The sequence below is a fragment of the Thamnophis sirtalis genome, unplaced genomic scaffold (assembly GCF_051295495.1).
Source record: "Thamnophis sirtalis isolate CommonGarterSnake01/CBP01778 unplaced genomic scaffold, rThaSir2_p1.2 scaffold_1, whole genome shotgun sequence".
Classification (NCBI taxonomy): domain Eukaryota; kingdom Metazoa; phylum Chordata; class Lepidosauria; order Squamata; family Natricidae; genus Thamnophis; species Thamnophis sirtalis.
In genome coordinates, this window is record NW_028261381.1 from 127,327,633 (window position 1) to 127,354,277 (window position 26,645).

General features: G+C 38.4%; 1 protein-coding gene and 1 long non-coding RNA gene across 2 annotated transcripts in view; both read left to right on the top strand.

The window, feature by feature from the left end:
* Positions 1-10,256: 10,256 nt before the first annotated feature.
* On the top strand, positions 10,257-13,755 carry FOS (Fos proto-oncogene, AP-1 transcription factor subunit). Its single transcript, XM_014061557.2, has 4 exons — positions 10,257-10,865; positions 11,524-11,769; positions 12,096-12,203; positions 12,326-13,755. The coding sequence occupies exons 1-4, from the start codon at positions 10,725-10,727 to the stop codon at positions 12,932-12,934; spliced, it is 1,104 nt and encodes a 367-aa protein (XP_013917032.1). The 5' UTR covers positions 10,257-10,724; the 3' UTR covers positions 12,935-13,755.
* A 5,994-nt stretch (positions 13,756-19,749) lies between these two features.
* The window catches only part of LOC148049728 (uncharacterized), a 34,595-nt gene continuing 27,699 nt past the window's right edge, over positions 19,750-26,645 (top strand). The window contains exon 1 of the long non-coding RNA XR_015698203.1: positions 19,750-20,087. This is a non-coding gene — a long non-coding RNA (uncharacterized LOC148049728). The remainder of the gene's footprint in view (positions 20,088-26,645) is intronic.

The following is a 26,645-nucleotide window of genomic DNA, read 5'->3' on the forward strand; positions in this document are numbered from 1 at the left end:
TCCTAGATTAGGAACATACTGAAAAAGCAAAACGGTAGTGTAGGAGCATGATAAAACTGAATTGTTCTAAAGGTTTCCACTCAGTTTTGAAATGTTTTTGAGAGTTTGAAAACTGTTCAGATTTATTACAAAAGAAAAAAGGTCTACAAAGGCAAAATAAATTAGTAACTAATTTAAATTAATCCTATGACAAGTGTGATTAGGATTTGTGGGATTCTCAGGCAATTATCTTCATTGGATTCTCTTCTTCTGGAACATGGATAAGTAAAAATGTCTCATTTTTTTCTAGCCATATGACAGGCATGTTGAGACCTGTACTTGTCTCCAAGTCTAGAAATTGCCCAATCCAGCTTTCCAAAACTGGTTTTACCAAACATGGTTTTGCTTTATTTCCCAACTATGTTGATAATTGATTCCTCTGATTGTGAACAGTGAGTTAATAATTCAGAGATATGCTAAATGCATTTTAAAATTACAAAACCAATAAGTAATGACTGGCATCACACTTGTGTCAGAAGCACCGTGGTGTAATTGATAATGAGGTGCTTCTGGGTTGAAAGGATTAGCCAGTGACATCACTGTTACTTGGGGGACGCCCAGCTGGGGGTTCCTGTCTTGTCCCAGCAGGAGGAGGAGCGAAGGACAAGAACTCACCCAGTCCCACAGCAGCACTCAGGTCTCGAATGTGGGCTTGCTAACCTGCAACCCACAGAGGTTACCTTACTCCTAAGTAATGGCTAAGAATTGGTGAACAACTGAAATATGAGTAACGTTTGTATATTGAAACATGTATATTACTAATGAGTGACATTTTTATATGGAAACCTATGTTCTTAAAGCCTTACTCATCATTTCTACTTTCATTATCAATCTTAATTTTGTACCATATCATGCATCTAGATTGTTCTGTAAAGACAATCTGATTCTGGAGAGCTTCCAGGCCAAGCCACAGATTAATGTAGACATAATTTTAACAACTTTGTGACTTTTGGTGTCTGCATCTTCTGCAAACACTTTGAAACAAGTTTTATCATATTAATCTATCCATTGCAACGCCTAAATGACTAGAAATCATAGTTCCACTTTACTGTTTGATATTAATGCAGGAGGTAAAATTTCTCAACTACAGGCTTATAAATCATGTTCAAGTGGCAGTAAAAGAAGAATCATAGACTTATGTATGCTCATGCCTAATTTTTCCTGGACTAGAATTCAGCTAGAGATTTGGGAAGCATCAAGTTTGCATATCTTGTATGTCCACTCTCCAATATTGGAAACAAAAAGGAATGTAATATGTTGTCTTTGTCTTGTTCCCCCCTTTCCCTTGTCTTTTGTGAGCTGCCCGGAGTCCTCCGGGAGTGGGCGGCATACAAGACAAATAATAAATAAATAAATAAATAAATAAATAAATAAATAAATAAATAAATAAATAAATAAATAAATAAATAAATAAATAAATGTGCATGTCTCAGCCATCAGAGCAGTTACCTTCATTCTGGACCAAGGAATACCATTATGTACAAAGCCTGTATGTTACTCCAACTCCACAACTTTTATTTTCTTCATCACATTTATTATCTAGCAATTCTGTTTGGTCTGTGTACCAAGGCAAGTCTCCTATTGTATTTAGCAAACACAGTAGACTAGAGCTTGTATTATTTCCTATTAGGAAACACTTGCTAATCTAAAAGATCATATATTTGAGTGTTTGCAATGCTTCAACAAGAAGCAAATATGGGTGCAGCTCACAGTTGCAGTATTCTTTTTCATTTGACAATATAATACTAATACTTCTTTTTTTGCTTGTTGTACACAGATGTAATATATATCTATGAGTTCACCAGTGTTATGGGGAAAACACAACTCCACAATATATGCATCTAGAATGAAGTGGCCATGTATCCAGAAAGCTTCTAGCTAGGAATATATTTCAAAAAGGCCTGAAAATGTAATTCATCCATGAGATATAAATTTGGACATATCATTGTGAATAGAAATATTTTCTTTCTTAGTCCAACTATGAAAGCAACTTCTTAAACACTGAAAAGTTAATGCTTATTGCTACTCTATCTGTATTCATTGCTTTAAAGTGGGTATCAAGGCAGAATAATATTTGAGTGTATTGTTTCAAATCACCAGCCAACTTTTACTTTAATAGGCATCTTTTTAAAAGAATTTTTTTAAATAAACACAGACAATCATAAAACATAAAAACCATCTTCCAGTTACATACGGTGTGTCGATTGGTTACAAAACTTTTGTGCATCCTCTCCATAGTCTTCATTTACAATTTACAATTTATATAGAATCTCATATTATCAATCTGGTGTGTGTTTAGAATATCGCACATAAAATGAATAATAGTTATAGTCAAATAAATGTTTAACAATGATAATAATTGTATGTATGTATGTGTGTGTGTGTGTGTATGTATGTATGTGTATGTATGTATGTATGTGTGTGTGTATGTATGTGTATATATGTATGTATGTATGTGTGTGTGTATATATATATATACACATACATACATACATATATACACATACATACATACACACACATACATACATACATACATTCAATTATTATCATTGTTAAACATTTATTAAAATGAACTATTATTCATTTTATGTGAGATATTCTAAATTTTGAATAAATTTATATTATGGCATTTCACTACATCATCCTAAATCCATCCAGTAATAGTACATATTTATATTATATTCTGTATCATTCCATTATTCTTGTATTGTTAAATTCTGTAGGATTTCATTTCCATATTTTTTGTCTAACCATTGATAAAATAAGTCCCATATCTTATAAAATTGTTTATCTTCTTGTTCTCTAATTTCAAACGTCAATTTGCTCACTTAGGCACATTCCATTATTTTCTGAATAACTTCCTCCTGCGTAAGTATTTTCTCATTTTTCCAATTTTCTGCAAATACAATTCTAGCTGCTGTTAACACATTTACAATCAAATATTTCAATTCTCTACTATATATTTTCGGTAAAATCCCCAATAAAAATATCTCTGGTTTAAAGTCTATATGTTTTTCTGTCATTTTTTCCAACCATGTATGAATTTTAGTCCAGTATCTTTTAGCTTCAGCATACATCCACCACATATGGTAATATGAACCTGGTATCTGATGACATTTCCAACATTTTTTCGGATATATTCTTGAACATTCTTACTATTCTCGTCAGGGGTAGGTGCCACCTGTAAAACATCTTATACAAATTTTCTTTATATGCTGTTGACATTGTCATTTTATAATTTTGAGACCACAATTTTTTGCCATTTCTCTAAATCAATCCCATGTCCAAAGTTTTCTCCCTAAGCAATCTTTGTTTCTTTAACTTGTTTTTCCTCTCTAGCTTAACCTCTAGTAAGTATCCATATCGTTTTTTAATTGTCTTTTCATCAGTGCCTGTCAGGATTTTATCTAAATCAGTCAATTTGTAATAAAAACCTTCTATTTTAACATCTTTAGCATATCTAGAATGTATTTGCACATATGAAAACCAATTCATCCTTATACCTTGTTCTTCCACTTCTTGCATAGATTTAAGTTCACCCTTTGCATTCAATATTTCACCATATCTGTTAGTTCATTTTTATATGTTATTGGATATGAAAATGCTTCAATAGTTGATAACCAGACTGAAATTTTTAAATAATGATGCTTTTTAATCTTCTCCCAGTTTAATAACAAAGCCTCACATATATAATGTCTTCTGAAATACCTGTGTTTGTACCATAACAAAGCATGCCATCCCAACAACAAATCATGTCCTTCCAATGTCAATAATCTAGAATTTCTTAGAGTTATCCATTCCTTAGTCCACATCAAACTTATTGCCTGGTAGTATAACTCCCAATTTGGCAGACCAAATCCTCCTCTTGTTCTAGCATCTTGTAACAGTTTTAATTTTATTCTTGCTTTTTTCCCTTGCCAAGTATACTTCAACACTATTTTATTTAGACCATCAAAGTAGTCTTTCCCTAATCTAATTGGAATTGTCTGGAACAAGTATAAAATCCTAGGTAATATATTCATCTTGATTGTTGATATTCTCCCTATTAGTGATAACTGTAAGTTTTCATATTTTGCCAGGTCTGTCACAATCTGTTGTTTAAGTTAATGATAATTATTTTCTTTATGTGTAATGCATCTTGCTGTCAAATACTGTATATCCCCAAATACTTAACCTTATTCATGACCTGTATCTTCAGAGCTTCCGCCAATTCTTCCTTTTGTCTTACTAACATATTCTTTATCAAAATCTTTATTTTATCTTTGTTTACTTTCAAGCCTGCTACTTTTACGTATTCCTCTATCTTTTATATCAATTTGAGTGCTCTTTCTGATGAGTCCTTTAAAATGAAAACCAGGTCATCTGCGAATGCTTGCAGTTTGTATTCTTCCTTTTTAATCTTCATTCCTTTTATATCTTTTTCTTCTCTAATATTTCTATTTAAGACTTCTAATAGCACAAACAACAGAGGTGACAGTGGGCAGCCTTGTCTTGTTCCTTTCCTTATATCAATAGATTCTGTCAGTTTACCATTTCCATTACCTTTGCTGTTTATTTATGATATCTAGCTTTTATGGCTTGAATAAATTTCTTACCGAAGTCCATCTGCTCCAACTGTAATAACACAAATCACCAATTCACGTTGTCAAAGGCTTTCTGTGCATCTAGAAATATCAAGACCATTTGTTTTTCAGGATGTGCCTCGTAATTTTCTAAAGTGTCCAGAATTATTCTCATATTATCTTTAATTTGTCTCTTTGACAGAAATCCATTTTGATAAGGATGAATAAAGTTATTTAAATATCTTTTAAGTCTTTCCGCCAATATTGAAGCAAAAATTATGAATTTAGCAGGGAAATAGGTCTACAGTTCTTAATTTATTGTAGGTCAGCTTCCTCCTTTGACATGTAATGTATGCTTCTGACCACACTTTGGGTAACCTCATCTTTCATATGACTTCATTCATAACTTCTAGCAATGGAAGACGCAATGATTCCTGTAATGTCTTATAGAATTCCACTGACAGTCCTTGGAACCTGAAGCCTTTCCATTATTTTGTTTTTTAAGTGCTTCAGTTAACTCCATCATCGTTATATTCCCTTCTAGCATCACTTCAATTTCTTTAGATATTTGGGGTAAATTCGCTTTCTGCAAGTATTGTTTAACTCTTTCCTCATCTACATTCTCTTGTTCATACAGTTTTCCATAATAATATTGTATAATCTTTTTCTTTTCTCTATTTCCATGGCAAATTTGCCCTTGATCATCTATTATTAGTTGCATTATTTTTCTTGATTCTCTCTCTTTTTTCAGTTTATACACTAACCATCTACCTGGTTTATTTGCATCTTCAAAGTAGTTCTGTTTAGCACCTCTAATTTTTTTGTGCTAATTCCTTTTTCCATTAACTCCATTTTATGTTTAATTGTGTCCATTTTTAATTTAATATCCTTTTTGTGGAAATTTCTATAGGTCTTTTTCAAGTCTCTTGTAGTCATCTTCTAATGTTTTAAAGCTTGTCTTTTCTTAATGTTTCTTTTCCTTGTATAATCTATTATCAAGCCTCTAGTGTAGGCCTTCATTGTATCCCAAAGATTCTGCACTGATTAATAGGCATCTTAATTTGAAATAAATTGCTTTCTATTGTTGGAAGAAATGTCCTTCTGGATTGGGCTCCAAGTGGGGGAAAAGACACTGGAGACATGGAGGCTGCTTGGAAAGATGGTTTTAATGGTGGACAGGACCACATGGCTTGAGTCCTGAATAGAAAAAGTGATCACATGCTTCAATATTGGTGGAGAAGAGAAGGGAGGAAGAGAAGCTGAGTCCCTGGTTTTATGCCCTCTCTGGCCTTTGATCTTGAACTTGTGTTTTGATTGGTTGTCAGACTAGCTCAGGCTTTAATGGCTCATTGACAAAGGGGGATGGGCAGGAAGCTGCAGGAAGCTATTCTGTCTTTTAAAACATGTTTCTTTTTCACATCCAGAGAAATATTCTTCCTTTTCAATATTTCCTAGGATATTTCATTTTTCTGGGAGAGGACTGGGTGATAACTTCCTACACTATAATATAAGCTTTCATATGTACTATTGTGTACATTCCCAATTCTTTGCACACTAGAGAATGAGATTACAATATTTTAATCAAATACCGATTTTACTGACCAAAGCAAAACAATTCCATCATGTCCAAGCATCAGCTGAGTTTTGAGATCAAATAATTCAATCAGGTCTATTATTGAATAGGATAAGCCTACTGTAAAGCCTGCTTTCAGCATAAGTATTTAGTTTAAGATGCATAGAATTCTGATGGGTATGGATAACTTCGTAATGTTGGATATTTTTTAAAAATGCACAGGAGAGAATTCTAAATATCAATTTCCCATAAGTTGTGCTTCTCTATAATGTATCCCTATCAAGAACGATAAAGGCAGGTCTCTCAAGGGAAATAAAATTTAATGGGAGTTTACAGACTATAAACAACAGAGAAAAGGCATGCCGGGTCACTGCATTAATCAAAGACAGCCAAAGGGGAGAACAACATCCACAAGGATTATTTTTCCTTAACAATAACGTGTTAAATTATACGTTAAGTGTCCTTTTATGACACTTGAAATTTGCTGCCTGACGCTGGTAGCCATCGTGTTATCTAAGAGGTATCTGTAAAACTAAACGGTTTATTAGCCGCCTGGAGCTCTCGGAGAAATGAGAAGAATCTAATAAGCGAGTTTGGTCTCCACAGTACCAGGCTTTTTTCTTCAGGTGAAAAGAAGGTTCGGGTGCCCAGCTGATAACGTGTGTCTGCGAATAAGCGAAATAACTAACTGTCACAAAGCAGGAGTTATTGCATTTCTTTCATTCAGACTTTGAAGTTAACCGCAGCCGCCTCAGGGTCTGATCTAATTTTAAGTAATCTGGAAAGCGAGAAACTGGATCGCGAGGCCAGGTCTGCAAGCCCCGCCCAAGAGGAGAATCGCTCCACTCCAAGGCTTCTGTCACAGGCTGTGACGAGGAAACCTGGAAATAGCAGCTGGCCCAATTCCCTCCGCTTCCATGGTCAAATGCTCCGTTCAGCGGCGGCCACATGGTAACATCAGCTTCTGCATTTGGCCTATGAGCTCAGGCAGCAGGAATCGCAGTCGGCTGCGGCGGCGCGAAGGCTCCTCCCCTGCCTAGAAACTGCTCGGGAGAGGGGCTCTTTCTGTTGCTGTAAACACGCGACAGCGCCAGGCTCGTCCCGCCGCTTTCCCTGCCGCGGCCCCGAGGTCTCCTCCTTATTGGCTCCCACGGCGGGCGAGAGCGAGCTGGCTCTAGTCCCGGCCTGTCTGTCAACTCTGCATGACGGTGGGTGGTTCTGGGCTTCCCCTGCAACAAACAGTCGGATCATAACAAACTGCAGCTCCGGGAAAGGAGAAATCTCCGCGGCTTGTTACCGCAGCTCCATGGCTACTTCCCAAATATCCTCGCGTCCGCTGGGGGCAGAAGTGAATATCTCTCAGCCTGGGTTGTCTTCCCCGACGATGCATAATTTCTGGGATCTTCTGCTAACCATAAATCGCCCAAGTTGGCTGGCGTTTTGAAGAATTGAAGGAAGTTCTGCAAGTCAGCTCTTCTAGAAAGCGCCTTTGTATGATTTAAAGTCTCGTGATTATATTGATCTTAAACGTGCAGGATGGCTGTCCATCCCCCGCTCCTCCGCCCTTCCCGTCAATGTTAAGGAACATTAGGCTATATTTTCCATACATACCATCCGTGTTTGCTATTGCTTCTAATCCAGAACTTCATCCAGAAACAATTCGGTTGAGAAACGGAAATTATCCGTAGTCACAATAAAATAAAGTTCCCATGGTAATAACCTGAACGATCAATATTATACAAATGTTTAAAACCCTAACCAGGAATGTATAGCAACATAATAAAGGGATAAAAATTAGCTCCCGTTATAGAAACAGATCATATAGCAGAGTGTGATGTATAACTTAAAACCTGAGTACCCAATAGAAACACAACTTCTAAATCATTTGCTGATTAATCTATTGACATTTTCAAATTACAATCAGGACTTCCTAGTGAATTCAAAGTACCTAGTACCTTCAAAGTAAATTCTACAGTATTATCTTAACTCTTTGTGTGTGTGTGTTTCTGTTTGTGTATGTGTTTCTGTTTGTGTATGTGTTTCTGTTTGTGTTTGTGTGTGGTTAATTGAGAAAACAGGCAAAGAGTTGGAGCTCACCCATTCAAGTATTTTGGTGTTGCTCTTGTCTTGTTTACAGTAAAATGAAACATGAAGATGAAACAAGGTATAGATGAGGAACTCTGACCACAAAAAAAGTGCTATACTTTGAGCTCTGAAATGGGGCAGCAAGCCAATTGTTTCTGAAAAACTCATTTCCTCAACTGAAACCTTGTGGGTGCGTTGGGGCTTACATGAGGCAACAGGTTGGCTAGACATTGTCTCTCCATAAGTGAATCACACTAAAAAACTACCTCAGGTGAACTGTATTTTATTTGCACAATGTAAAGGTAAACTCCCAATTTTGAAAACAGTTTCAAAATCAGTGAGCTATACCTTAGTTTAATACTTTTCTGAATAAACTATTAACATGCTAACATTAGTTTCTTCTCCCGCATTTTAGTGCATTATTATTACTACACAGTAAAATGCTGACACTGCTGAGGCAAATGAAGTTTTGTAACTGCATAGAGTGGAGCCAGTGATGTTCCTTTGCATGAACCCAAACAACCTCTGTAATATGAAAACTAATCTTTCATGAGAAGTAATCCTCTTATTATTATGAAAGAGATGAACATGACATGACTGCCGACATGAATCTACAATTGGCTGTAAAAAGACTGTGTATCTTCTCTTTGATAACTTTTCACTAGATAGACATCTTACACTGATTTCATCACTGAACTACATGCTGCTCTTCTATTATACTTTATAGAATGTGGGTGAAACATGTTTTTTTTAAAAAAACAAGGCAAACAAGAAAATTTTTAAAAAGTGATTAAAAAAAACCTATTGGCCAAAGAGAGAGTGATTTTAAAAAAGCTATTGGCATATACACAAGCAAACCAATTTTTATAATACCAAGTGAAACTTTCTCTTTAAGAATATTTCATATACAAAATAGTTTCAAATTATGTTCCTTATTAGGAAATAGGTAAGAATTGTTCAACTTTAAGCATATATAAGATTGTAGTTTAAAAAAAAATACTATGTTGATGTTAAAAATAAATAAAATAGCTGTAATCAATTTACAAATAACTTAATCCCTGTAACAAATGAACTAATATAAGTTGTCTGAGTTACATATTCTTACTGGAATTTGGTTTAGTAGTACAAGGATTGTTAGTTGTTGATCCTAGAAGGTATTGATTGTAAATATGTTTTTTAAATTTACCTAAATAACTATGAATTTGAAAATATTGCTGTATCACTAGTATTAATATTTGTATTTGTATGTGCTCAGCACAATACAAGATTCTCACAACAATAATCTGTGAGTTAAATTGGCCTGAAAGTGTGTGACCAGCCCAGGATTCCTCAGATATATATTTGTATTGAACCCTTGCACGCTTAGCCCCAGACTAGAGATAATTTGAAGTATGGAGGATAGAGCAAAAGCTCTGTGTGAAGGATTATCTGTTGATGTCTGAAGTTATAAATGGAGAATGATGAAAACTTCTATAAACCCAGAACATAAATGACTGTTCATAAGAGCAAACATTTTCCAGCATAACTATTTTTCAGTTATGGAATTCCAAAACTTCATATGATTTTTTTTTAATCGAGTGAAAAAATATCCAACATTTTTACTTAATTCTTATCCTAATCTTAACCTTAGTGGTATAATGCATTCCTCTCCTCCAGCAGGGAAAGGGAGAATCTTCTATACATGTATGTATGTATGATGTAAAAACTGTGCAAATTTTGAGACAACAAATACATAAAGTTCAGCGATTTAGAAATCTTTGGAGAGGAATAATTCGGTCTCAGCTCGATCTTAGCAAAGGCTTCAGTGTTTCTTCTCGTGGAGGTCATGCGCTAAATAGACAATTAAAGTTCTGTCTCTTTAAAGCGTCATGTCAGTGTCTGGTCAGCACTAAATGGACACAATTCTGCATACATAATCCGTTTGCTGCGGCTATTACTTTTACTCCCCCTGCCGTTACCACAAGCACGCACCATCCCATTTGGCCGCAGCCCTCGAGCGGTTCCCGTCAGTCACACCCCTGCACAGGATGTTACATGCCATATAAGGACATTTACGTCAGTAGGGTCCCCAAGCTAGGTTGAGCCGAAGACTTTGTAGTCGGCTTCCTAGACTTTAAAAAGCCGAGACCTCTCGCGAATCTTCTTACAGAAGCATCACAATCCTTTGGGGAGGGCTTCTGGATTACGTTGAGAGAAATTCTGATGTTATCATACAATTTTGGATCACCTAGAATAGATTCGTGATCCCTACTACGCTCCTCCCTGTGACGTAGGTTCATTCACAATAAAAGGCGGCGGCACCGCTTTACTCCAGAACAGAATTAAGCAGTGTTCGAAGGAGCTCAGGCACAGAAGTAACTGGAGTTTTACAAGTAACCCTCAAGAGCCACTCCATTCGGATTTTAATCTGGGATAGATATACTACCCTGAAGGGTTTGTATAATAATCCCAAGTGCTCCGACATGATGTTCCAAGGCTTCACCGCTGACTACGACGCGTCTTCCTCCCGCTGCAGTAGTGCTTCCCCGGCGGGGGACAGTCTCACCTACTATCCTTCTCCCGCGGACTCTTTCTCCAGCATGGGCTCGCCTGTTAACCCACAGGTAAGGACCAGGGACAGTGGCTTGGGCCGGGGGGACGGGGGTTGAGTTGGGGTAGGAAGAACTTGACTGTTTCTCTATTGCTGTTGGGTCGGGTGGCCAATTCCTGTCGGGTCAGGTAGTAACATTTAATATAAAAGGACTCAAAAGAGTTGATCTGACCGGCACGCGATGCATGCCTTTCTCTTCCTGATAATTTGTATTTTGCAATTAGTGTTATTTCTTGTCACTTCCAATAGGGACAATCAGTCTCTTATGGCAGGGGGGAGGGGGGAGGTTCTGATTTCGGCTCCTCTTAAATACTCTCGATTAACGGGAGTGGGGTGGGACCTGAATCCGGCAGACGTGCTTAGCAGTGGGTGCGTAAAACAATTTCATTGATAAAACGCGACTTCATTCAGGAGACTCCGGAGCGACGTTTGCGTCAGCTCGGACGTCAGAGATATTTTTAACAAGCCCCTGTTCATGTGTAGCTCGGTGATGGTGTTAACAGCGTCCGATTAATGCAGCTCAAGGGACTGCAGGCCGAGCTCAAAATAACCCACCATTCTCTTGGGCAAGAATGCAATCACAGCGTGCGTCGTATCTTTCTCCCTGCCCTCGCCTCTCCCAGGTTTTTATTTTATTTTAATAATTAAGTTTCCTGGTTTATGTCTCTTAGGATTTCTGCACGGACCTAGCTGCCAACAGCACTAACTTTGTCCCTACGGTGACTGCCATCTCCACAAGTCCTGACTTGCAGTGGATGGTCCAACCAACTCTGAGCTCTTCGGTGGCCCCTTCGCAAAATCGCACCCATCCCTATGGGCTCGCTGCTTCTCAAACTGGTGTATACCCAAGAGCTGGAATAGTCAAGGCGACTGGAAACAGAGGGCAAAGCATTGGCAGAAGGGGCAAAGTTGAACAGGTGTGTACGTTACCTTTTGCCTGACAAGCAATTGAGAGGGAAAGTTCTGGCTTATGAGTTAGGTTTACACTGGGCGAGAAAGGAGGCATATTTAGCCCGTAGCTGGCTGTTCCTTAGGAAGGGGAAGAGCAGTTGCACGGAGGTACGAAATAATTCGGCTAGGAGGTAGTCTGCCCCTTAAGAATACTTTGGCTCATTTGGCTCTACTGAGCCCGCCTGTAAGACTTGCATTTCATAGCTGAGCCTTGAAGCGGAGGTAAATGAAGAACAGGCACTTTCCGGGCTCCGGTACTAGTACTAACAGGCATGCTGTTCTCTCTCTATAGCTGACGCCAGAAGAGGAGGAGAAAAGAAGGATTCGGAGAGAAAGGAACAAGATGGCAGCCGCTAAATGCCGCAACCGGAGAAGGGAACTGACCGATACCCTCCAAGCGGTGAGTATCCCCGGCTAGCGCTCGCCGACTGAGCTCCCTCTGCCCCGGCCTTCCTTGCCCCCGGCTCTTTTTCCGCCCAAGAACTGACTGACTTGTCCCTCCCCTTCTGTGTGTGTCCGCAGGAAACCGACCAACTGGAGGAGGAGAAGTCCGCGCTCCAGACAGAAATCGCCAACCTGCTCAAAGAGAAGGAGAAGCTGGAATTCGTGCTGGCCGCTCACCGTCCTGCCTGCAAAATCCCCGAGGAGTTACAGTTCTCGGAAGAGCTGGCTGTCTCTTCCCTGGATCTGTTAGCCGACGCGCCCGTGGCCAGCTCTCCCGAATCCGAAGAGGCGGCTTTCGCCCTCCCGCTACTGCCGGAGCCGATCCGGGCAGAGCCCGCCAAGGAGAGCAGCGGCTTGGAGCTGAAGGCCGAGCCTTTCGATGACTTCTTCGCCCGCTCCGCCCGCGGGACGCCGCGCTCTGTACCCGACATGGATCTGTCCGGCTCCTCTTCCTTTTACGCCGCGGACTGGGAGCCCCTGGGACCACCGGTCACCGCGGATCTGGAGCCCCTTTGCACTCCGGTGGTGACCTGCACGCCCTGCCCCAGCACCTACACCTCCTCCTTCGTCTTCACTTATCCCGAGACCGAGTCTTTCCCCAGCTGCGCAGCGGCTCATAGGAAAGGAAGTAGCAGCAACGAGCCCTCTTCCGACTCCCTCAGCTCTCCTACTTTGCTGGCTTTGTGAAGGGACCGAGTCCCCGAGCAATAATCGCGGGGCTGGGTGAAATCATCGTTCCTACCCCGTCTTGCTGCTGCCGCTACTGCCGCTGCTGCTGTTCCTGCATGGGGCCTTAGGCCGCAAAGGAGCCACTCTCGGAGTTCCAAGCCCTGGGGAAGACGATGCGCCTCCATGCTGGCGTGAGGTACGGGCAGCCCATCTGGAGTGAAATGACTTTGCTGAAGGACTGCTTCGCAGCCTCTCACAAGGCCCGATTCTTCTTCCAGAGATGTAGCAAATAGCATGGAATCTGTCTTGTCCCCACCCATGAGAACTAGCAGTTTCATAGCATGTTCAACATGGCTGGGTTGGTGACTCCCTTCCCTCCTTACTATTCACTAGCATTAGCTAATTAATCTGTTGGTTTAATGATTGGAATTTTGATATGGTGCTGGGTATCTAGTGCAGCTGATTAACAATAACTACTGTGTTCCAGGCAATATTGTGTTTTGATCACTTAGCAATTGTCTAACTTAACTGCGAAAAAGACAATTTCATTTTCTAGATTAATGAATAGCTATGTTGTCCATGTACTATATAGTTCTTTGTTCATCAATGTCCATTGTAACTTTAACTGATCATACATCGTTGAAGTGGTCTGAATGGTTTGACATAAGTTTTCCATGAAAACGTTTTATTGTGTTTTTAATTTATTTATGAATATTTATATTTATTTTTTTCTACCTTGAGGTTGAAATGTGGAAAAGTGAATTTGAATGACACTTAAGCATTGTTTGCTTACTGTTCAAAATCCTGTCAATAAAAGCACTTAAGTTGAATGCTACAAAGGCTCTTTGGTTTCTTTACAATAACACTTATCTGAGAATGGGTTGAAATTAACTGGAAAATAATGTAATACATTGCATACTTAAATCTTTTATTTCATCAAAAGGATTGGGGCAAATAAACAATATTAGTATTAAATTAGTGTTAAACTAATCCTTGGCTACATACCCCCTATCCTGCCCTTTCATCATAAACATGTTGCAGCTTTAATCCTGTTGCTTCAACATGTGCTAAGGCTAAGACATACAAAATTCTGACCACACAACATAGGAAAGCATGCTCTTGTTTAAGTAGAATATACTTCCAAGTAACTGTATAACTGCACTTATTCTGAATTTCTAAACATGTCAGTTGTACTATTAGTAAAGAAGTTTAATAAGGATAGGTAACCATCATATCGCAACAAGTTATACTTCCTTTAGCCTTGTGATTATTTCTGTTCAGATAAGTACGGTTTCATCACATCACACTTCCTGTTTATTTCCCTCTCCCTGAACATATCTGATTTTGTTCTTTCACCTTCATTGTTTCCTACATCTACGCAGTGTTTCATTTTCCTCTGCCTCATGTCCTTCATTTGCCACCAGAAATGAAATATAAGTAAAAATAGTTGTTCATTGGGGAAAAGGTGGAGAGTTTCAGTAATAGTTCAGATATTTCCCATGCCAAATTACAGTTCTATTTTTGACCAGAAAAACTATAACAAACTAAAATCAGTTTAGAAACACAACCATGTAAAATTTATCACTTTTTAGTGTATGTCTTGTTTCTTAATACACCTTTGTGCCAGATCACTCTTCCCATTACAAACTCAAGTGGTGAGTGCCAAAAAAAAAACCACCTGTCAGTGTAGGGCTTATTGAGAAATAAAAGATAGATAACAATATGCTTAGTACAGATCTTGACTTGAAAAATGCAATTGTTCTTAATGAACATAAGATATGATAGTAAGGCTCCCAAAATAATGAGCAAGCCTCTGTATTTTTAAGTGTAGAAGGGCTGTGTGGTGAATATGAATGGGTTTGGATATAGCATATTATTATAGGATAACCTAAATAATGATGGAGTGTTGACAATCAGAATGAAGAAAAACAGAATTTAGGGAAGGAAACAGAAGAGGGCATGGATGGTTGGAACCCCTAGAAAAGATGTCCAAAAATTTAACAACATTAATACTCTGACAAAATAATAGTTTATCAAATAATTTGCCATTGTTAGTTGATGTGATGTGAGAATCTGTTGCAAATCAACTCATATTTTCTGACAAAAGTTATCCAGTTAAAGCAGTATCCAGAAATCCTTCAAATATCTAAATCACAATTGTAAGGTAATGTAACTAGGTATTCCAGAGTTTTCTGTAAGTGATGTGAACATTTCTCAAAAGTTTTATATCATATATGCACAGGAATTCAATTTCTGTAAAAGAAAATGAGAAGATAAAGCATAATATGAAGACTACATGTTTTCTGCATAGGTAATATTTATTAAGTTAACAAATCAATGTAAAATAATGTATCCAATTACAATAGAATGTACCTCACTGGTTTTATGGAGTATTTCTCAGATATATTTGCTGAGCTTTTACTAAATAAGATATCATTACTTTGGGAAATTGTCAATAATATTGCTTCTTAAATATAACAGTAAATAATTATTTGGAACATGATTTATGAAGTTGACATTAGAACCTCCAATTAAGTGTGTTTAATTTTTAAATAATTTTTCATCATAAGAAGTCAAGTTGTATAATGTTAAATTGCTTAAAAAGAACTCAAAATGTTTTGTATTTTTTCATTATAACATCATATATTATTTCATATTTTTTTACATTGCAAACAAGCATTCACCAAAAATATTTAATGTTTAAGAGATGAGCTGTCCAAGGTTTAAGTTCAAGTGGCATGGTTTTAAAAATGGATACTAACATCCTGTATGATTCCCATAAGCAATCGGCTTAAATAATTTTGAAAAATATAATTCTATACTCAGAAATATTTATTTTACAAATATTTTTGGCCTTTTCACACATGAGCCATAGGTTAAATTCTAAAATGAATGAACAAAGAACTTAATAAAGGGAAATTTCCTTCCCTTTCATCTTCCTCCTTGAAACCACTAGTATCTTCCAAAAGCTCTGAAGAGGACCAGTGTGTTCTTTGGACCACATAGAACCAATTTTATGGCTAATTGGTAGAACTGACATGACTGGAAAATCATTGAAATTGGACAGCTCCTAAGATGAGTTGGATTTATGGGGAAAATTCCAATTATTCCCTCTCTAATTAAAGTCACCTCACTGGCATACCTTATTAATAGTGATCCTGAAAGTTCAGAAATATATCTGAACAATGTGAGAAATTTTATGAAGAGGAAAAAAGCAAAACTTTTCTCCCCTTGATTGAGATAGGCTGTAGCCTTTATTAAATTACATTATCAGAATGATTATAGGACCAAAGTTAAAAACACCTTTCATTCCTTAAAAACAAATTTGATGCTTGTGATTATATTCTGGATTTCCGTTTCCTATTCATTTTACAAAATAAATGAATCTGATTGAGTCAAATTCCATAAGCTATAGATCTTATGGGCATCCCATTTTCTTTTTGATTTAAAATCAGGATAGAATTGTAAATTCTCCTACAGGACACCATTCTTCAGTCGGCCTCTTCACAGAGTTAGTTTATATGACTAGACAACTTGTGATGTTTGGGTCATGAATTTCATATATATTTTCTTACTAGATTCCTTAATGCCTTCCAACTTACTGCCTTTATTGGAAATGTTGGAGTATATTTAGAGATGCCTCTGCCTTGAAAATGCCCATGTTGAACTGTATACACAGTCAAACATCAGCATAGGAAATATTTTATGGTATTTTGAATTATGTTCTTAAACTTTTATACTAATTTTGATATCATAAAATGTTTTATAAAATTTGTCAAATTTCAATTCCACATGAGTCGTGGCTCCAGATTTTGGATACAATCTGTACATTAGCTCATTTAAGGTATCTTGGTTCCAAAATTGTGCCCTATGATGCATCATTTTGTTCGGGAACAAGAGTTTCAATTATATCAAGAACAAAGAACTATTCAAAGTGTACATATACTGGTAGTATGACAATAATATTACATACATATATTCATATTATTCCATTTGAATACACAGTGATATGCAGGCTCCAGAAAAAAAGAAGACATTCTAAGACAATTTTCAGACTTAAAATATGGGGAGGAGGGAAGGAGAGGAAATATATGCTAATACCGTTCAGTACATTCCTTTCTATCTTTACATTCTAAACCATAGGTGTCCAACCTTTTGACTTACCTGGGCCACATTGAGTGAAGAAGAATTGTCTTGGGCCACCTATAAAATATATAATATTGTTAATGTATATAAATCACATATTAATGTTAACAGTTTATGAACTTATGGGGTCACATTACTCACTCTCCAGAGCTACATGCAGCCCGTGGGCTGAGGGCTGGAAACATCTGCGCTAAACCATTTTTCCTTTTATTAATTTACATTCTATTTCATAATTGTGTGCCCATGAACCATATCTACCTAGTTTATTTTCTTGTTAGTTTAATAAGCTGACTCAGTTGCTGCAACTCTAGGCAATGTATAACCATACAATGACTATAATAAAACATTTAAAACAACAAAATAAAAGCAGTCACAACAGTAAAATAATTAAAACCCACATGGGGAACAATGCAATAATTGCCACAGTTGTTCACATTGAAGTCAATAGCCAAAGAGTGGCACAAAAATCGCCTTGTCCCAGGGCCTTGTGCTGAATGAACAAAGCTTTCCAAAACCATAGTCTAGGAAGGGTTATATGAACTTTGGGGTAAGGGTTAAGGTGCTAATCCAGAAGACAGAGACATCTGTAGAGGTTTAGCTACAAGGTCATTGAAAAGCCATTGCTTTAATGATGGGATCTGAAGCATACCAGTTCTATCAGTTTTATGGGGTGGGCAGACACAATTGGAAAAAGGCAACTTTGTAGTCATTTATGTTCAGAGCCATGAAGGGCCTTATAGATGACAACCAGCTCTTGAATTGCACAAAGCAATGACAGTAGAGCAACAATTTGCTGGCATGCAATTAATCTCTAGATTAAATATATATCTTGCATAGAATAGCATGAGCTATTTAGTTACCTCTGTAACATATTATTAGCCAACAGGTGCCGGGCACTATCAGCAAGGAACGTTGACTATGGCCTGGCATGCCTTTTCTCTGTTATATTGCAAAGCATTGTGTGAAAGGTGCTTGTTACATAATCTATAGGTGGGGAGGCTTACGGCAAACATCCAGAGTTGCCAAGTAATTACTCCAACAGATCTTTGGATCTTTGGCTGTCATTTGATGGAAAAAGAGCAGTAGGTCTCTACGTTGGAGGCAGCAATACTAGTTGCTCTACTCTCCTTCTATACCTGAGGCGGTGTTTTTCAACTTCCCAATACTGATTGTGGAAACCTGGGAATTGACATGCACACAGTGAAATGCATACTGGTCTGAAATATTGTGAAAGGGCTTTTTTCACGGGGGCAATATAGCTATTTTTCTGACCATACCATTCATAATATGAAAAATCAAGCTTGTACATGAATTAAATGCAGTATCCCATACATCTTATGTTCTTCCTATAGAAAGCTCAGTCTGATAGGGCAATCTTCAGAGAAGTGAAAATCAAAAAGATTGAAATGGATGAATGAATTTCTCAAAACAGCTCTGCCCTTACTGCTCTGATGATAAGAAAATGAACTTTAGTCAGTCAAACATGTGCGAGATAACAGGTATAAGTATAAACAGGTACATGAACACAGGAAATGGGTACGAATAACTGGGGACAATAGAACAGGGATGATAGGCACACTGGTGTGCTTATGCAGCCCCCCCCCCCAACAAACCCCTTAGGAAAGGGGTGAGGTCCATGCTAGACAGTTTAAGGTTAAAGTTATGGGGGTTTGAGGATGTAACAACAGAGTCAGGTAGTGCATTCCAGGCATTGACAATTCTGTCGCTGGAGTCGTATTTTCTGCAATCCAGGTTGGAGCGGTTTACCTTGAGTGTGTATCTATTGTTTGCCCATGTATTGTAGTGTAGTGTTGATGAAAGAAATGTCCTTCTGGGTTCGGCTCCAAGTGGGGGAAAAAGACACTGGAGACACGGAGGCTGCTTGGAAAGCTGGTTTAATGGAGGACAGGACCACATGACTTGAGTCCTGAACAGAAAAGGTGATTACATGCTTCAGTGTTAGTGGAGAAGAATAGAAGGGAAGCTGAGCCCCTGGTTTTATGCCCTCTCTGGCCTTTGATCTTGAGCTTGTGTTCTGATTGGTTGTCAGACTCCCATGGAGCCATGCAGGGGCAACTCTCTAGGCTGCGTTTTGAATCCAGGTTTGGTTGAGTTCTCAGATGCCATGTTGGGTAAAGGCCCTAAAGGGACAATATTATCATGCCTTAATCTCATCTCCCTGGAGCTGAAGGGGAGAACTCTTTTTATTATGTAAAATGGACTAGCTTGGCCTTCTTAATGGCCCATTGACAAAGTGGGGATGGGCAGGAAGCTACAGGGAGCTATTTTGTCTTTTAAAACATGTTTCTTCCTTTTCATATCCAGAGAAATATTCTGCCTTTTCAATATTTCCTAGGATATTTCATTTTTCTGGGAGAGGGCTGGGTGATAACTTCCTACAGTGTATTGTAGTGCTTTGTAACAAAAATGGAATTCTCCGGTTCCTTCGATGGTGTGGGGAGGAAGAGGGAGGAAATTCCTCAACTTCAAATAAAAGCAGCAAAGCAAAAGTAAAAGTAAAAAATCTTGAGTTTGCGTGACTTTATGTAATTCTTGGCCACCGCATTGAACTTTTACTTCTATAACTTCGGCCCGGTTCCTACTGCGCCTGCTCGTGTTTATTATTTGGTTTCTAGGGTGTTCAGCAGGATACGTCACAGCGTCGTGACGTTCAGCAGCCCGCAGAGACATTAGGAGCCGGCGGCGTGACGACGCTCTTCCGGTCGTGACCATATATGGAAGGGAAGGCACGTTCCTCTGCCGACGCTTGTGTTTCCCACGTTGTTGTGCGGGAAAGAGTCGGTGGCTCTCGCTCCGGAAAGGTTCCAGAATGGAACGGAGCTTAAGTAGAAATCAAGGGCGGCGGCGTGGAAGAATGAATGGGGGAGTCTTGTCACTCTTCGTTAGCTCTAAATTGTTAGCTTCCTACTTCTCCGAAGTAAGAAGATGCCAGTGGACGGGAGTGTGTGCAGACGCGCTGCATCAGCCTACAAGATCGGGGAGAGGTTTGGTAATGTTAAAGCAGGTAAATGCAGTCAGCGAACCGATCTCTCGGTGCAAAGGGCTGCAATTTTATGACCCTGCAGTTAGAAACTCTTGATGTTGCGCATATATTAAAATACGGACGTTATTTTCCCTCTCTGTTTGGCGTTTTAAATGCATGCACATTTTCGTTTCTTTTGTGTGCTTTGAAATAATCTTGTTTCTTGGTCTGTGGTGTTCATTTCCTCTTCCTGTTTTTTTTTAAAGGCATTGAATCCTCTATCTGAATATCATTCATATAATCCATACATGTAAACAGTGTTCAGAGATCGGGAGTCTGGTCCCACCTTCTCTGACTAACAGATTCTGTTAAAGGCGTAAGCTTTAGTGAACAGCTCATTTTAATTGGATCCTTTCTGCACCATCAATACTTTCACTTGCTAACCCCTAAATTTCTTTTTTCTTCTTCTTTTTTGGTAGTCTTGTCATCTGACCTCGAAATGCAAAGAAGGCCAGAAAAGGCCGTCATTGCACCTTCTAGAACAGTGTTTTTCAACCTTTTTTGTGCAAAGGCACACTTTTTTCATGAAAAAAATCACGAGGCACACCACCATTAGAAAATGTTAAAAATTTTTAACTCTGTGCCTATATTGACTATATATAAAGTAATTTTCCCACGGCACACCTTACACTATGTCACGGCACACCAGTGTGCCGCGGCACAGTGGTTGAAAAACACTGTTCTAGAATATAGATGACCAACAGGACAATAGAAAAAAAAACATCAATGTACTCTCAGCTGCAATCAGTTTCACTCACAGTGGAATGGCTGCTGAATTGCCCCACCAAAGCTTTAACCCTCTATTATTTAAACCAACAAACAAAAAACACCAGGGAATTGCTGAGAAACTGCAGAAAAACATTCTGACCAATTGAAAAGCAGTTCCCTAGAAATGCCTCAGGACTCCTGCAGATCTGTTGGAAAACTGAACCAGTTTGCTTTAATGGGGAAAGCACCAGACTAGAAAGCTGGAGACCTGAGTTCTAGTTCTTCCTTAGCCATGAAAGCCAGATGGGTGACTTTGGACCAGTCACTCTAAGCCCAACTCACCATTCAGGGTGGTTGTGGGGAAAATAGGAGGAAAGAGTGTTAAATAAACATGTATTTATCAAAAATAACAAAGGCGGGATAAAAATAAAATTCAAAAACCCACAAGTGGTATATTTCCAGTTGAATTACATCAGAGTTGGAAATAAATAGTCTTAGCTGCCAGATAGGGAGAAAAACGTTGTGGGATCAGATAGACCCATGAACAGAACTATCAGGATCCAAATTTGCATCAATATGCTTGGGTTATATTTAGTTGTACCTCTCTGCCTCAAGCTGGCCAAGGGCTGCTGTGAAAGCCCTGTTCAGGGGTGTGGAGATTGTGGATCTGGATGGAAAGGAACAGGTTTCAGCTCAGTCCTAACCAGACAATAATTTAATATTTTAGGGCTTCCTGGGCCTGTTGATTATCCATCTTTTGTTCTAGATAGTTGCGGTATCCAAATCAAACGGCTAAACAATTTGAGGATCTTTTTTGTCCCATGGTTTCCTTTTGAGGAACAATGGCAGCCATGGAAAGGAGGGCTTTTGCACACCTTTCTGTTGTGCTCCAATTGTGTCCTTTCCTGGAACTGAAGGCATTGTACACGGTCAGTTTTGCTCTGGTCACCTTCAGGTTTCATAACTGCAATGTACTGTACAAGGTGCTGCCCTTAAAGAACATAAAGAAGCTGCACTTATTCCAGAATACAATGGCATAGGCAATTGCAGTGTTTCAAGTTGTTTTGTGAGCTGCATTGGCTCTCAATAGCTTCTGGATTAAGGTGCTGATTTCACTATATAGTACTTTGTAGCATGGAGCCAGAATATTGGAGGGGCCACCTCTCTCAATTTTCCCTCTCCCTGTTTGATATAGCAGGAGGGATGGTTCTAGTTCCTGTTGATTTAAGAATGCCATCTAGCAAGACACCTTTCTGTCATGACACCTGGTTTGCCACATGTAAGATCGGATATGTCTGAATGCTGCTGACTTTACAGAAAGGACTTAAGATCTGGAAGTTACCCCAAGCATGGGTTTAGAAAGTTTGTGGAACCTGAATGATCTGTTGTTATTGTTGAATTGTTTTGGGGGCACCATATTTTTTAATTATATCTGAATATAATTAAAATTATATCAGATATAATTCAAATTATATCTGAATTGTTTTGATATTTGTAGTCTGTTAAGACCTAGAAAATAATTTTGGGGCTGAAATGAGGCCACCTTGAAGTGTTTTAGAAATACAGAATCTCTTGAAGTTGAATTCCCCTCCTAATGACTTCATGGACAGACAGCGAAACAGAGTAAAGATAGCTTCACCTTAAGGTCAGTTGTCAGGCCTGCAGCGGTATTCCTTTTGGATCTTTGTCTTGCCATACTTCTATTCTACTATACTGTTTCTATAGTGGGGAATTGGGAGGGGAGAGTAGAATGTTATGTAGCCAAAATAAAATTCCTTTCTAGATTGCCAAGGTCATCTTTTGTCTTGGCACCTCGGCACCTGAACAGACCTGGGTGGGTGGAACTGCCAGCATGGCAGTGGAAAATTGGACCATGTGATGGACCTGTGGGTGTGAGGGCAAGTTCATGAACTTTACCTTGGGTGGGAAAAACTGAGAAGTTTCAGATTCGGGTTTTCCCAGATGTGCCAGCATGGCTCTCTTAATAAATTGGAACTTTGAGCAATACTTTGCCTTGGGCTCTAATTTAATTTTGGATGCTATCTGGAACTCTGACATTAACCCGAACCTGAAGCTTCTCAGTTCCCTTCTGTTTTGGGGCCAAATTTCTTGTTTTAGAAATACAGAGTTGAATTCCCTCCTAATGAAGTTGAATTCCCTCCTAATGACTTCATGGACAGACAGTGAAACAGTAAAGATAGCTTCACCTTAAGGTCAGTTCCTTATAACAAGGATACAACCATGCTTGGGAGTTTTGGCAACCACACAGAAGTGCTTTGCCATTGGCTTTTTCCTGGGATGTGTTGAGTTCATCGTCTGCAGTGCTCACATTGCACTATGGAATTTCTCCTATCCAAATACTTACCAGTGAAGTCCAGCCCTGCTTAGCTTCAGAGTTCAGGCACAATCCGTCAAGTGCTGACAAAGATGAATAGGTTTCTTGTTTGCATCTAGAACATCAACTTTTAAGAAAGTTCAGATATAAATACAACAACAATAATGAAAAAGTATAGGGAAGCATGCAGAACACACAGATTTTGTGGAAATTGCTGTTATGGCTGTTGGATCTCAATACATCTGTGTGGGAGGAAGGGCAAGGGGCAGCTGTCTGGGCAATATTGTTGCATCTCATCCCACAGTTGGAAGGTTGGGTGCTTGGATATTTCCTAATGTTAAAAGTGAGGTTTCTGAAAATGTGTTCAAATCTAAAGTATTTGTGTTTGAGACTAATGCACATATATTTACTGGTTATATACAAAACCTTGTAAATTAACTTACTTTCAAATTAATCGGTTACATAAAATTTCTGCATTTCCCCCATAGTTTTACTTCCTATGTTAAGGCAGGCACCTTAGTTTATAGTAAGCCTGGTAATAATCAAAGAAGAGACCTTGGGTGTCACACACGATTTCTATCAATGTTACATAACCAAAAAATGCCTACATTTGCTGTTCATTGTTCGGGTGTGAAGCGGAAGAAATATGTGTTTCCTGGATGAATGAACCCACTTTTTAATTACTTTATATGTAATGCCTTACAGAAGTTTCAGTATCTGAGCACGAGACTACAACCATTAAGGGCTTTAAAAAATCTCTTCCACATGGAAGAAATTGAAATTAACACGTTATAAAAATATATTTGAAAATAATTCCACTGATGTTAATTTATTGCATTTGGATACTATTTTCTGCATGTTGCTCAGAAAAACCATTTTGGTTTTCCTGTTTGTGCTGAGATGTGGGTTGTGAACTCACTATCTCATCAGTTTGTTATTACAATAGAATCATATATCTCACACTATTGCAAAGACACAAAGTGTTTACAATGATAAAATGCATAATATCAAATGTTTATTCCCAGTACCTTAAAAATGTAAAGCAAGAATTAAAAATCAACAAGAAAGAGAGAGTTTATTACCATTACTGTACCTGAACACTTGCTGGAATAGAGCCATTTTTATTACTTCATGAAAAGCCAACGGGGCAAAGTTCAAATGAATCTCTAGAGTTCTGTGTTCCATTCCTTAATTGCTTGGGTGGGGACCCTAGGCATTCCCTTCTTAACTGGGAGAAGATGATCCTGAAGGTAAATGGGAGCTGAGCCATGTAGGGCTTCATAATTTACCACCAGCACTTTGGATTGGACTCAAACATTGGCATCTGACACAGCAACTGTGTCATAAGTGTTGCATCACTACAGTGGTTCACCTGCATTAGCCATGCTTTTTTTGGAATAAAAAATTCAGTTGTGGGATAATTTTCAAAGGCAACCCAGGAAAAATGTGTAATATTACAGTTGTAAGGACTTCTGGATCCAAAAGGCAGAAATTTTAAAAGCATGGTGACAAGGACCTAGCACAGAAGTTCCGGAAAACACTCATTTGCAAATCTTTGGGGAGTGTGACACCCTCTCCAGAGCTAAGAGGAACTGGAATAGACCCAGATTCTTTTATTATCAACAACATTTCTGGAGTGTTCCTTCTATCCCCAGCATCAGTAAACATATGGAGCAATCTCATCTAGTTCCCATGTTGTGTATGAGTTCCAGACCTTACCAAATCATGTAACAGCTGCTTGCTAGCTCGCTGGGGAAATTCCCAAGTACTTTCAGAATGCCTAAAAGATTTTGGTTTTAAAACCGTACAGGTAATCCTCACAACCACAATTGGAACCAGAATTCCTGTTGCTAAGCAAGATGGTTAAGTAGTGGGCCTATCTGGATTAGGAGCAGTGGTGAAATCTAATTTTTTTTGCCACTGGTTCTGTGGGCGTGACTTGGTGGAGGGGAGGTCATGTGATCGGGTAGACATGGTCAACTTTTCCCCATTTTTTAAAGCATTTGTTTCCTGCCGATTTGGGTGAATAGGTAGGAAACAAATGCTTTAAAAAGTGAAATAAAGAGGGTCTGATGATCACGTGGCTCACAGTTGACCCGCACAGTTTTTGGAACCATTTTTTTTTTCACTTTTTAAAGCATTTTTTTACTACAGGTTCCAGCAACTAGGTAGTAAAAAATGCTTTTAAAAAAAAGGTTCCATGACAATCAACTATGCTACGCAATCGTTGGAACCTTTAAAAAACCTTTTAAAGCATTTTTTTTTACTACCTACTTGCCGGAAAGGGTAGTAAAAAAAATGCTTTAAAAAGTGAAATATAGAGGCTCACAGCTGATCCGCGCAATTGTCAGAACCATTTTTTTCACTTTTTAAAGCATTTTGTTTACTACAGGTTTGGGCGAACCTCAGGTTTTTTTGTAACTGGTTCTAGCGAATTGGTCAGAACCGGTAGCATTTCACCCCTGCTTAGGAGGCCCAAGTTACAGTGATTCATGTTCTTTTTGTCACTTAGGCCCTAAGTCTATAGTCCCCTAAGTGACTATAAAAAACTGTTATGGAGCTATCTGAAAACGCTACAGTCAGTAAAAGTCTCTGGTTTCAGATGTATTTTAACCTTTGTGCTTGTTTTTGAGGTGGATACTCATTTTATTTACATTTATTTTATACATCTTTTGATGTATTTTTATTTTGTGAAATATCTGGAGTCTGTTTTGAACTGGCTATATACAAATATGTTAAATCAACCAACCAGCAAGCAGACAACTTGAGAGTGACAGCTGGCAAAGAGTTTTTAGGGTCAGAGATTCCAAAGTTAGGCTGTCACGAAATTTTCCACACAGAGCTGAACAGCCTCCTTTTTATATATTATTCCCATACTACCATTGCCATACAAGAGATAAGAAGTCCTGGGTGGTATACCTATTAGTTAATTAATTAATTAATGTTCCTTGAATGTTTGTGTCATGTGAAAAGTGCTATTTAATATTAATATACTCTCCTGCATCCTTAATTGGGTCATAAGTGTAGTTTAATTATTAGATGCTTTCATGACTTACTTCCTTGCACACAATAAAAAACGTGACTCTACAAGCCTAGCCCTTGCTTTACCTTTTAAAAATTAAGTGATAGTTATAATATCAACCTTGCCCTTGTGGAGTGCTTTCCATCCAAGTTCCTTGAAGTTCTTTAGAAGCATTACAGAACCGATTTCCTTACAGAAGGAAAGCATTACAAAAACACTCTGATTATCTGCCTTCAATTTCCATAATGCAATCCAATATCTTTGATTGCTGATTGGGGTTTATTGGACTTGTAGTCCAATATTCCTGGAGAATACTAGTTTATAGTATAAACTAAAGTGAGAGATAAAGATACAGATATAATGTCAAGATTTATATTGCTGTCATGGAATTTGAAGTTATATGAATATTACAACTTAAGATATTTACCTCCACATTTCTCAGATAGAATTTTGCTACAGCTGTTTGCATGCTAAC